At 40.9% G+C, this 13,345-nt stretch overlaps 1 protein-coding gene and 1 long non-coding RNA gene across 34 annotated transcripts in view; one reads left to right on the top strand and one right to left on the bottom strand.

Moving 5' to 3' along the window:
* Nucleotides 1–324: 324 nt before the first annotated feature.
* Nucleotides 325–13,345, bottom strand: part of DLG2 (discs large MAGUK scaffold protein 2) — a 1,976,108-nt gene continuing 1,963,087 nt past the window's right edge. For all 33 annotated transcript variants that reach the window (XM_049098993.1, XM_025419434.3, XM_025419437.3 and 30 more), the window contains 3 exons: nucleotides 12,743–12,852; nucleotides 7,030–7,121; nucleotides 325–5,063 (listed from right to left, as the gene is read on the bottom strand). In XM_049098993.1, coding sequence (XP_048954950.1) covers nucleotides 4,957–5,063; nucleotides 7,030–7,121; nucleotides 12,743–12,852 — 309 coding nt within the window. In that variant the 3' untranslated portion in view covers nucleotides 325–4,956. The remainder of the gene's footprint in view (nucleotides 5,064–7,029; nucleotides 7,122–12,742; nucleotides 12,853–13,345) is intronic.
* The window catches only part of LOC125753268 (uncharacterized), a 38,469-nt gene continuing 37,414 nt past the window's right edge, over nucleotides 12,291–13,345 (top strand). The window contains exon 1 of the long non-coding RNA XR_007404668.1: nucleotides 12,291–12,390. This is a non-coding gene — a long non-coding RNA (uncharacterized LOC125753268). The remainder of the gene's footprint in view (nucleotides 12,391–13,345) is intronic.

Below are 13,345 nucleotides of genomic sequence, written 5' to 3'. Positions count from 1 at the left end.
AAATATGTAAAAATATCACTTTAGCTCCTCTTAGCAGTGCCCGCGTTTTTCAGAGCAAACCTCTGCTAACTATACTTTAGCTCTGAAATCAGATCACTTTGGTAAAAATAGAAATGGATGATTCTTTACTTCATGAAGCAAGACAAATTATGCTTTGGGAGAAAATAATTTGCTATAAAGTATAAAATGTTTTAATATTTATATCTCATAATAAAACCATGACATGTTTATAAACACTCTATCAAGCATTTTACAAGGGGGCCACCGCTGACAACTAGAAACGCAATAAATATGCACAGACACACTGAGTATGAAATATACATCTTGATTTTATAATTGTGTGTGCTTTATTTTTTACACAAATGGAATGGAAGTGTCGAATATTTACACTTAACAGGAGTGTAAGCTGTGCAGTGTCTCTGTAAACTCCAGCCCAGGCAAGGAGTATTTCCCCCTCCCTCCCATCCTGCACTACAGCTCGATGGAGAAACGTCCTGTCAGAGAGAAGCACAAAACTGTCATATTGAAAGGATCTAACGGGTACAGCCTGGTGCACTCAGAATTTAAGACACACTTAGGAAACACAAATTCAAAAAGGAGAGAAGAAAAGTTTGCCATCCCATTGGGAGTCAACCTTGCCATTGGGTTGTCTGTCCTCATGAGTTGCTAGGGAGATTCTGTATTCTTTTAGATGATCTTTATCAAAATCATCCACCTGTCTTAGCTTGTCCTCAGCTGCTACAAGAAACTGCACAGCTGTACAAGAAATGATTTCCAAAGCACAGTTTTCAGTGAGGAAGGATATTTACAGACTGGAGTGTGTGTGTGGGTTTCCATCCATATTCATTCATACCCAGTATAGTATGTATATTACGCGATATACATACCACATAGACCATACATACACAGAAGTAAAATGCATATCCACAGAATTCTGTAGGGAGATCTCTGGCAAATCAGTTGTCAGTATGTCACTCCACATGCTTTCAGAGAAATGTCCCCTTCTCCCCCTAGGAGTGACAAATTACCACGATTAGCTTAGGAACTAGCCTGAGTCCTTGACTTGAATACTTTTGTAGGAATTTAGGCAGGACCAAGACAGGAAAAAAAGAGATGTTATTTCACCAGCGAGTCCATTCGATCTCACCAGAGCAATCACCAGCTGAAAAGCAGAGGGGGCTTCACATGAAAATGGGGGGGAAAAAAAAGCTTATGAGAGGGAAAAAAATGTCTCTCTCCAAACCAAGGCGATGGCATGGCTTCAATGAGAAGAAAGAGGTTTGCTGTCAGAATGATTTTGGGGCCAGAGTCTGCCTTTATAGAGAGGAACTGTCCTCAGAGCCACGGGGTGGTGCTGGGAGTGGGCTCCCTTTGGAGCAGCCTTCAGGCAGAGAGGCACCCAGGTGCCGCAGGGCCCAGAGCGCATGCATCCTCGCTGCCAGGGCAGCGGTGCAGGCTGGCTCGGTGAGGCGAGCTGGAGCTGGCTCCAGTCCAGGACCTCATGCTCAGCTTTGCTTTCTGGGCTGTGCAAGTGAAACGGTGACCCACAGGAATTGTGTCATCGGTCCAGTGTATGGACTTGCTGTCCGAATCAGCCATGAGCCCTTATAGGACAGAAAAATTACGGAGCAGAGTATGGGTGAGAAGATACTCAGAGGTGGGAGAAGAAGACAAAAGACAGGAAAGCAGGGGAAAGGGGAATGAGAAGGGGGAAGAGAGACTAAAGGAGGTAGAGAGATAGGAGAGTGAAGGGGAGGGAGTAACAAGAGACTGCAGAAGAAAGGCAGCTCTTGGGGAAGACAGGTCAGTAGGAGAAAAGGAGAGGTGCACACAAAGAGAGAAGGAATGAGACAGAAATGGAAGGAGGAGAGCAGAGGAAAGGAATGAGGGAAAACCAGAGGCGAGAGCCATAGGAGTGGAGAGCTTTTCCCTGGCTCAGAGTCTGGAAGGGCTGGCAGTAGGATCTAAGACAGCTCACAGGCACCTGAGTGCGGCTTAGGCTTCGGCTTTGGCTTCCATAAAAATGGGCTCACTGAGCAGGTGGAGCCAAGCCATGAACTTGGGGCAGTAGGGGTGGGGGTGGGGAAGAGGCCGGCAAAGAAATGGCCAACAGATCCCGTGGGAGGAGAGCAAAAAACAAATGCCCCTGCAATTCGCTGACAAATGTGATTTCGATTTTGGTAAGGCTGAGACCCCCGTGGTGCTACACATTGTACCAGAGCATGAAAAATAGCACCAGTGACACGATCTGGCACTTTTCCGAAAGGGCCCAGCATGTGAAGGTGACATTGCGCCCCCAGCAAGCCTTCAGATTGGAGAGAGCTCCGGACAAAGTTTGCAGTGTTAGCACCGGTCTGGCCCCAGGCTCCAAGTGCATTTGCACCAGATGTAATCTGGGTAACTTTCCTGCCATATCCATACAATCATCAGATTTGCTGCAAAATACACCAGTTCTTTGGAGCCTTCGAGACCTCAACATTGGGAAGCGCAAGACAACACAACAAATGGAGGTGTAAATTCTATAGGAAAAGACCCTCTCACCAATTTGCTTGGTGATTCTTCAAGCAAATATATATGTATATATATATTTATATAAATCTACATAAAAAAATCAGTGCAAATGCCAATTCTAATCTGGAAGCATCTACACTAGGAAAATAAATAATTATATTACTACAAAACCAAGGGTTGGTGGTTCAATTTGATTGTACTCAGCCACAGCAATACTTAATATTAAATGGAAAGCACATCACACGACCCGCGGAAACATCTACTCATTAAGGACAGTCCTTTAAATAAATGGTTGCATGCTCAGTTGAGAAACCAAAGAAGTTATTATGGTGGCCTAAAAATAGAGCTGGGATCAGGAATGGCATTCTGGTGGCAGAAACTTCTGGCAGCAATATTGATGAAACTAGGCCTTGACCTGAAACTGGCGAATTGCAGCCACGGACATATCTTTAAACATTTTGAGCACTCTAAGGAAGTCTCCAAAAATTTAACTTTCATCAGAGGGAAAATGCATTGCTAGCCCTTCCATTGGCAAAGGCAGCCTCAAGACTATAGGTAGGTGCATAATTTTGCATTTTTGTGTTTGTTTTAGTGACTGCAGCGAGGCAGACAATGGTAGTGTAAGATGAGCAACACTTGTTTTTGGAAAGAGACCCTCATTCTGAGCTCCGATGTTCTTACTGTGAAGAAGCCCCATCACTGCTGATGGCTCTATCTCTTGTTCTCCCATCCCAGCCTGCATGCTGGTTTGCTGCACAGTGTGGCAGGATCCCTGCCAGGTCTGGATGTACCCCAGAAATAAGGCGATGGGGCTTAGTCTGGGCATGCATAGAACCCAGAGTTGAGTGGTTATTGAGATCACCAAAAAGTCTCTCTCTAAACACCGTGGGCACAAGCAACACTGATGTCATCATCAGCTCTAAAGTGGGATATAGGCTTCGGGAGGTTTTTTTTTTCTTAAATCATCATTATTATAATTGCTAAAAAATAAACTTGGTCCAGGTGCAGCCCCCGAAAAAGGCAGTTCAATTGGTTGAGCTCAAAGTTGTTAATTGTCTTTCCTTGTGGTTCTCTTTGCCCTGTACACGGAAACAAAAGTCTGCACCCCTCACCCCCCAACCAGGTATTTCTCTCTTCCTCAAAGAAACAGTGCTTCTTGGAACAGATCTTTCCATGGCTCGATACCATCTCTGGCTGTTACAAAAACCCTCAGTTACTTGTGAAACAGACAAAAAAAAAAAAAAGTCCTAATTACTCATGGTTGGCTAACATACTAAATGATCCTTTGAGAATTGCATGTAAGTAACTAGGAACAGTTATTCAACTCTTTGCATGGCAGGCCCAGGTTGTTTAAAACGATAAAAGCAAAAACTTCTCTTTAGATCATTTGCATGAGTTTGTCTCTGAAAGCCATCAGCTTAGAGATGCATTAACCAAATGTCTTCCAAATATACCCATGAGGGCAACTCATAAGGGATGTGCTCCATGAGAGTGTGTCACTAATATGGAAGGGAGATCATGGGAGGTAAGTGAGGGAGAAGTCTTGGTCAGACTTTGGGAGGAACTCAGATGCTCTTAATGTATCATTGGCAACAAAAGGGAGAGTGCAACTTTCAGTTCTTGAATTTGATCATCTGCTGATAGTGCATTCATTTAGTCTTTCAATTAGTCTTTACAAAATATTTCACAAAACTTTTTTAACCTATAGAAATTCGTTTCTATACATTTAATATATTTTTATTGTATAAATTATTCTCATCTTTAGTGCCTTCTTTCAGTTTATAAATGGCAAAATAGACAACAAACAATCATAAAGCTAACCTCAGGTGGAATCCCCTCCTTTCAGTGAGGTTCAGTCCTCCATACACTTGTGAATTTTATGAAATGCTCATCTTTGTAGATGTCAAAGAAACTACACACTTATCCTTCCCTGCTATTATGCCGTCTCCAAAGGGACTCCTTTCCTTTTTCCTTCCTTCTTTCTTTTGTTCGTTAAGAAATCAAAGAGTGTGCATAGTTATAAAATTCGAAGTGTACCAATTACAGATGTGGGTAATGGGAAGGTTGGTGAAGTTCAAGTGCTGGCAACTTTTCTTTAAAGCAAAAAACACAGAGAGCTCAGCAGCTAAATCAGCTCTGGACATCTGCTGGGGTGAGGAGGCTGCCCATCTCTTGGGCAGAAAGCCCGTCAGAGGTTCATCCCTATACCTGGCACTTTGAGCAAACCAAAGCCTTCCTGCATACTGCAATGTCTTTTCTGTCCCACCCTGTGGCCCCTCCGTTTCCTTCATGGCTTCACACAGTTTGTGTTGTACATTCATAAGAATTCACATTGACTGCAAAAACATAAATGCAACAAAAACATAAAAGCCTCCAAGTAGTATATTATATATATTTTGTTCTTCTAAATGCTCTTCTGTCATTGTCGGAGGTGCAGTAGCTAATTTATAACTTTTCCTTTGAGGGAATCCAGATGAAAGGCCCAGATTGCTCTTCAATAACAAGCTTGCATTGATTATATATATCTTCTAAGGTGTCTCCTTGGACAATAGCTAGAACAAAAGCAAACGCGCTAGAGTTAGGAATCACTGCCTTGTTGGTGACGAACAGTCATCAATCACACAGCAGAAGCTCAAACCAGGGACAGACAAACTCATCTGGAAACTTCTATTACCTTGCATTAGTAAGACAAAGTGGGAAATTTACTTAAGCAAGGTCACATCAGTGAGTAAAAGAAAAGAAGTATGCTTTCAATGCATGTCCTAGATCAGATAACAAATTAGTTACACACAGTCTTTCTACCTTCTCCATGTCTGTTTTTCGTCTGGACAATGAATCATTTATATGTTGAAATTTTATGGGTGCCTACTGTTGGCCAGATACCGGACTAGGCACTGATCAATTTTCAGATGGAGATCTCCCTGCTTATCAAAGAAATCTGGCCTTTTATTCTGTATACTGTATTAACCTTGGTAGATGCAGAAATTTAGACATTTTAGACACCAAGAAAATAATGAGGTTGTGGAGGCAAATTGAGTTAACCCCTCCAACTCCGAAACCCTTAATGGGAAACCACACTCATTCTCCAAGCAATCTTATAAATTGATATTTTGCCATAACAGGGCTGCTCATGTTGAGAATGCCTTATGAGAGCTACTTATAAGAAACATAAATAAGAGGAAATATAAACAAACTGTTAACCTGTGAATTACCTAAAACCCAAGTCACCTGAAGCAGATTTAAGTATATTTCATAATCTCCTTTGAACTAAGTTAGCTTACAGATAGATCTCCAAAACATGTCAATACTATCTATAGGACGTCAGAGATAATCAATGAATTGCTACTGAGACATAGTTTAGATTTTCAAAAACAACCCTGAGAATATATTGATTACTCTATTTTACTTTTGAGTATGAACCACTGGTCAAAATGTGCATAACTGTGATTTGATGTTTATACCTGGATTTTCTTTTGGGATAAAACATAACCCATACCTTTATTATTGATTGAAATTTTACTCAAGATTACTGGGTTCAACATATTTGCACACCGCTAAGCCATTGGCATTTTCATATTCTGTATAAGGCAAACAGTAAAGCATCTAGCTTCTCAAAAGGTAATCCAGGAAGAAATTTCTTCTTTCTAAACCATTCGTTGTAAGTTCGATTACCAAAGGGACTCCTTTGGATTACTCTTTGGATTTGACCAGTGTTTCATGAAAGCATGATAGAGTAGAGAACCCAGGAGACCAGGGCAAGAAAACCTTTCCCTATTCCCCAAACTTCATGTTTCCAAGGAAATATTTAAAAAGAAAAGAAATGTTTTGCACTGGGCCTTGACATGGAATTAATGGAAACACAAAGAAGCATCTTGTTCAATTGCTGCTAACGGGAGCCAGACCTGCAGGTCATTGAAGCAGAGAATGGAGCCATGAGACTGCTTCTCACGAGGCACTGCTTTGGATGTTGCCTAATTGGGTCCTAAAAGTTTCCTCTTCAAGTATTCTGATGATATCAGGGAGATAGTTTAATGTCTAAAATCTTCTCCTTTTTCTTTTCCTTTTTTTTTGATTTTTAGAGAGGGAAAGAGGGAGTAGTGACAAAGAGATTTCCAAGCAGGCTCCATGCCCAGCACAGAGCCCAATCTCAGGACCCTGAGATTTGACCTGAGCCAAAATCAAGAGTGGACACTTAACTGACTGAGTCACCAAGGCACCCCACCTAAAATCTTAATAGTGGGAGACAACTCAGTGCCATCTGTGACTCATGCTTTTGCAGAGGGCCAGTGGGAATCTAGAGCTGGCTGCAGCTAAATCCAGAGAAAACAGAGATCCATAGTTCTGGATCAGATAGGTAAAGCAGAGGGAAATTAGGATTACTCAAGAGGAAGGTTTTAGGGCCCAGATAAGGCCTGGTTTTAGGGCCCAGATAGGGCCCTGGTAAGGCCCAGAGCCCCCTCTAATGCCAAATGCTAGACAGTTGATCCTTTCTCACAGTATGAGGGTAAATGAACTTACCTGTAAAATATTCTCCAAATTCTTGTTCTAGCTTAATTGCACGATCATAGGTTTTCTTGGCTTGTTCCTCTGTTAGACGCTTATTCATCTCCCTGGGAAAATGAGGGTTTGGTATTAGCACACACACGGAATGTACCAAATCCTGAAAAATTAAAATGTGTGGCAAAAATGAATCCTGCAGGAAGCACAGTGTAGTCTTACTAGCAGCTTCCTAGTCCTTATTTGAGACTCCTCTTTGGAGTTGGAATAATTTCAGCGACAAGGACCCCCTCCCAGAGGGCTCACCCTCTCAGAGGGCAGTCTCTCGGTTCCACACTAGATTGATGATCTCTTTATGACTTTCAGTCACTGCTCCCTGTTCCGTCCTCTACAGTCACACAGAGTACGACTAAACTTTCCTCCTTGATAGGCACTAGGATCTTTAAATCAAGTGCTCATTCGTCCCTTGAGGCTACCACTCCTTCAGAATAAATTGCCCTACTTCCTTCGTCTACTCTCATTGGATGTGATTTCCAAATCCTAACCTTCCTGGTTACTCTTTCTTGGACTTTGTCCTAGACTATCTTGACCTCTCTTAAATGTAGGACATAGATTCGGATGAAATCGTCAAGAGGTGGTCAGAGGCAGGGAAAAGAGATGGAGAGAAGGGAGGGGACATCAGAGCCTTTGGTACCTCATCACATCTGAGAGAACCAGACTTGACCATTGGCAGGTCCTGCCCTCACAGAAACCTTTGAGTTCTCCACTCCCCATTCTCCCCATGGGCTGCTGTTCATCTTCAGTGTGGAGTGGGAAATATGTGGAATGGAGAAACAGAATGTGCTTTCTGAGAATTATAGAAAATGTGACAGGCCCTTTAGTCATGTGCATCTTTCAGGCCGAAGGGGGCATTCTGTGGCTCTCCCTGCTCAGATTCTACAAAGGGTGAAGCAAATATCTTTTTTTTTTTTTTTAAGATTTATTTATTTACTTCAGAGAGACAGAAAGAGAGCGAGAGAGAAAGCGATCAAGAGAGGGAGAGAGAGAGAGCTAGCACAAGCAGGGGGAGGGCCAGAGGGAGAGAGAGAGGGGAAGCAGACTCCCTGTTGAGCATGGAGCCATCCCGTGACCCTGAGATCATGACCTGATCAGAAACCAAGAGTTTCACGCTTAACCACCTAAGCCACCCAGGTGCCTCGAACTTCATCGAATGTCTCAAATCAAATGGCATTTGAAGGATTGGCTGAGGGAGGTGTGAATAAATAGACACAGAGAGAATGTAACAATCAAACATGCTGGAATCAAAATTTTTTCCAATAGATTATAATAAGCAAGTAACCTACATGGTGAACAAGGATAGAGGATCTCAGGAAGAGGCTCCATGTTGATTTGGTTTTTTTGTTGTTCTGATAGGAAAATGGGCTATAAAGGAACTATGTCTGGGACTCTGACTCTGTCCCTTTCTTTCTGTTAGTCTGTCAACTATCGGTGTATATAAGTGCCGCTTAGTCATTGTAAGATTATTTAAATAGAGCCTCAAGAACAAATTGAGTAGGAAGGAAATGGAAAATAACCCAATCTACTGATTCCCAATCAGTGACAGCTTTATCTTTCCATGTGCTCTAGGTGGGAAAATATTTTGCCTACCAAACAAACCATACTTACTAAGTAAAAATTATTTTATCTTCACATTTTTTCTTAATCAAAGACGTTTTATTAATCAAAGTGAGAATTCTTGCCTCTTATCATCATATGAATACCAGTGTGGCTGCGCTGGGCTGATAAAAGTCTAGCCAGGGGCAAAGGTACTTTGGTTGGCCCACTGGGATGCATCACAGGGGCACACAGAATATTGAAAGCATTGCTGCCTTTACATGCCACTGAGGAAAGCAGAGACTGGGGTATGGGAAATGTGGTTTTAGGGCATGTCACTGTGGCCTGAAGTGATAAAGGGACTTGACAGGGTAAAAGAATAAATCTGATGTCAGAACTCAAAGTTTTGGGGTTCTTTTATTTTTTTATTTTTTATTATTTTTAAAATATTTTATTCATTTACTCATGAGACACACACACACACACACACACACACACACACACACAGAGGTAGAGACATAGGCAGAGGGAAAAGCAGGCCCCATACAAGAGCCTGATGTGGGACTCGATCCTATGACCCCAGGATCATGCCCCGGACCAAAGGCAGGCACTAAACTGCTGAGCCACCCAGGGATTCCTTAAGGTTCTTTTAAAATCAGTTTTTAGTCAAACTGGGATCCCTGGGTGGCACAGCAGTTTGGCGCCTGCTTTGGCCCGGGGCGCGATCCTGGAGACCTGGGATCGAGTCCCACATCGGGCTCCCTGCATGGAGCCTGTGTCTCTGCCTCTCTCTCTCTCTGTCTATCATAAATAAATAAATAAAATCTTAAAAAAAAAAAAAAAGTCTTTCCATTATACCAAGACTTTCTCAAGGGGTTTATTTGGAAAAAATTTAAAAACTGATGTCATATATATATATATATATATATATATATATATATATAACCTGATGTCCAATATTAACATGATTTTCAACATTATCTGATGGCTGCAATAGAAAAAAATAGGAATTTCCTGAACTCTTGATGCTGAGATAAACTCCTCCTGCCCTGAGGGATGGTATCTAGGATTCTCTTCCCAAATAGCACAGTCCTAGAAGCTGTGAGTGGATGTCACCCTTGGATACAGAAGATGTTAGGCTAAATCCAGGGATACATTTCATAGAAAGATTGAGTTTTGCTCCAGGTGTCAAGAAATCATGTGATACTGGATCTTCTTGGACTTCCTTGCTCGTGCTCTAGCTTGTGTTCTTTGAATTCCCTTGGCAATTACTGTAGCCATGACTGAATTCCAATTTTATCCTTTGATGTATCATCTATTATATACTTTGTCTCCTTGTCTAATCTGTGAGTTCACTGAAGGCAGAGAGCAGGGTTATGTTCATCAGCATGTGTCACGGAGTCTGGTTCAAGGCTTATTTGTTGAATGAGTAAATGAATGAATGAATGGAAAACTAGATAAATAAACATAATTATGGTACAGTTGAAGACAAAAGAAAACATGGGCCACCGCGGGAGCAAGAAGGTAAAATCAGATTGGGGCTGGCAAGAGAGAGACACACAGGAAAGCTTCACACTGCCAAGAGGTGGGGGTGAGCAACAGAGGTCATGCAGTGGCATGCTATAAAAAGAACATCTCTTTTATATACACCCTTGATTTTATGCTCCTCTGAAGAGCCAGCTATGTATGTGCTAATAAGCTCTGTGGTTTGCTGTGGGTGATGCACTTGAGAAATAATGTGTGTGATGATGTATCAGTGCCTAAATGTGACAGCTGCCATGCTTTTGTTCCAGTTGACCTAGCATTCACTCCTCCCTGGGGAATGGGCAATTCATGCCAGCTTTGCTCCCAAAGTAAAAACCCTTGGAGAAGAGGGAAATGGAAAGTAAACATTCAGCATGTAATAATAAGATCACATTAGTCTGAATGTCATCATTACTGCACTCAAGACTCATGAATATGGCTGCAGCAAATTATGTCAGATTCACGGTCCTCATTGTGGAATCCAGCCTTCGGTATGTTTAATTTTCCTTGGTGATAAGTGGCTGTGACAGCGCCCCAAGGCAAAACTAAATAAGTCATCTCATAGTTGTGGAAGGAAGTAGACCCTTCTCCTACCGAGCACCAGATGGAATGTCTCCCAATATCACACTGAAGCAAATGTGAAACTGCTGTTTCTCCCTCAGGCCTCACTTCCCTGGGAAGCCATTTATCCCACCGAGTATTTATGATGTGAAACCTTATTCTTCTATTTCTGAAACAGGCCTTTAAGATGCTGTTCCCAGGAGGTGCTGTTCCCATTTTTCTATTCTTCTTCATGTTAGCATTGCTAATAACATTTATGAGGCTCTTTACAGATTATAAATCACTTTTGCATAATGAAATTTATGGTTGCTTAATTTACTTTGTGCACTACCCAACACTGTATCCTATATGAGGAGAGATTTAAAGCATGCTATCAGGGATAATAATATCAGGAACCAGTATTTTATCATCAATTCATATTTCTCCATGGGCTAACCATGGGCAAAACTCTTGATGTTATAATTTAACATCTAAAAACCTAAAATCTTGGGGTGGAAAGTACTGTCAGTGACCTCTCGATTTTATTTTTTCATCCTAGTAAGAACCTTTGTCCATCTTTTATTTATGGGAATGGATTCTGCTTTTAAGACACCTCTCTGGCAATTTCCCCAGAGACTGTGTAACTTAATTCTTTTAGGTTGCAACTCTTTAGCTACTGCAGCTTGCTCTATTTCTCCACTCATACAGAAGATGTGGAACAGTTGGCTGATACCTCTGCAAGTAATTGTTTCACCTCTGGGATTAAGCAATTTCCTTTTCTTTGGTTTTCCCATGCACACTATTTTCCAGTACTCTGGAGTTCACTTCTGCACCCTGTCAAATGCTCTAAATCTCAAGGCCCAAATGGAGGCACATTTTAGCAAAGCTCTTACAATAGACACACTAGCATTATCTCTTGTGACCTCTTGGAAAAGGTAGTTTTTGTGTTTTGTAATGATAAAATAGTTTCACTCCTTTAACAATGAAGTAACTTGAAATTTTTTAGAGTTATAGTAGCTACTACTTATTGAGTGTTTATATACGCTAAAGACCATATGGGGAGCTTTGTATTCGTGATCATGTTTAACCTTTATACCAGCTGTGAGGTATGTATTATTAATGTGCCTAGTTTTGAGGAGAGGAACTAAATCTTAGGGCCGTCAAATAACTTGCCTGAGGTGACATACTGATCAGAGGCAAAGAGAAAAACCAAATCTAGCCCAACTGGTTGTCAAGTGCCTGCTATAGCCTCTTTGGTCTGCTACCCTTTTGGCTACTGTAGCCTCATGTGTGTAAGGGAGTTGTCTAGAAAGCAATGTCAACAATTTCTATCAAACTGCCACTGAAAATGTGTTACTTTATAGACTGGTTGTAAATATTTGCCCAATTTGTTTAATGAATTTGAAGGAAGATATTTTCCCAGCCCTCTGAAAAAAAAAAAAAAAAAGAACAACAAAAAATCCAAGTTTTTGCCTTATTCATAAATGTGCACTGGTATGGAGCTATTGGTGTAAGTTACAGATGTGCTACTGCCATGTCACTAAGAAAACTCCCTATTAAGAATAGTGTTCTACATACATGAGGTTCTAATTAAGGAACAGAAGAATTCTATGCTAGAACTAAATGAAATGTCAATACAAAGAGTCTTGGATATTGTCTGTTCCCTCTACAAAAACCCACACATTTTAAAAGATTTACTAATGGAACTGCTTTCACAAGAAAGAGGTAAGCAAAGATGATTGCTTCCTATCATTGAAAACCAAACAAAACAACCTACCTTCGAAACAATAAAACAAAACAAAACAAAACAAAACAGAACAAATCACACACATACACACTAACTTGTGAAATGAACATAAAAATCAAGAAACATTAGTGAAGACATGTTAGGGAATTACTGACATTATGTCTCTAGTGGTTCAAAAGACTTTCATATATTTTTTCAAAAAGGAAATGCTTAAAAAAATAAATAATGGCACTTCTGACTTATAAGCACTTATGACAAAGAGCTGTCAGCAATTTGCTGTGTCACATGGAACAGGCAGCTGGAAGACAGCCTCCTGTGCCCTCCACTTACATCAGAGGTTCCAGAGATTTGGGCTTAATGAAGATGGCAATGGGATAGAGCTGGGCAACTTGTAACCGCTTGATAGCATTTCCTGACACGTCAAGTATACAGTGTTTGCCCTGGTAGAAAGAGAAGAAAAATATGGAGTTAATCCAGAAAGAATGATCATAACCCAACCAAAACAAACAAACAAACAAACAAACAAAAGCAAAACAAAAAAAGTAAGCATGTTTTAGAGGAAGGTAAGGGATACTGAATTTCTAAAGGTTGGAAAAGTATCATTGCAAAGCATAAATAAAGGTTGATATTCAGGGTCATCCCTGAATGCTTTTGATAACTCATATTTATTACTCCCTTACTAAGGGCCTGCCACTGGGATAGAGATTTTACATTAGCTTAATTTTCTTAAGTAAATACCTGACGTTTTGCACAAAGATACATAGCCTTATATGATATGATTGGGTCCACATTCATGAAGCTCTCAGAAAACATCTCTGAAGACAACTGTCAACAAGAAATCCCCAAATCTATGAGGTAGGTATTATAAGCCACAATGTATGGAAGATAAGACTAAGATTTAGAAATAATAAGTAACTTGCTCAAAATCTCAGT

This window comes from Canis lupus, chromosome 21 (genome assembly GCF_003254725.2).
Source record: "Canis lupus dingo isolate Sandy chromosome 21, ASM325472v2, whole genome shotgun sequence".
Classification (NCBI taxonomy): Eukaryota; Metazoa; Chordata; class Mammalia; order Carnivora; family Canidae; genus Canis; species Canis lupus.
Note: the sequence above shows the minus strand (reverse complement) of the source record. Positions and strands in the feature narration are given on the sequence as shown.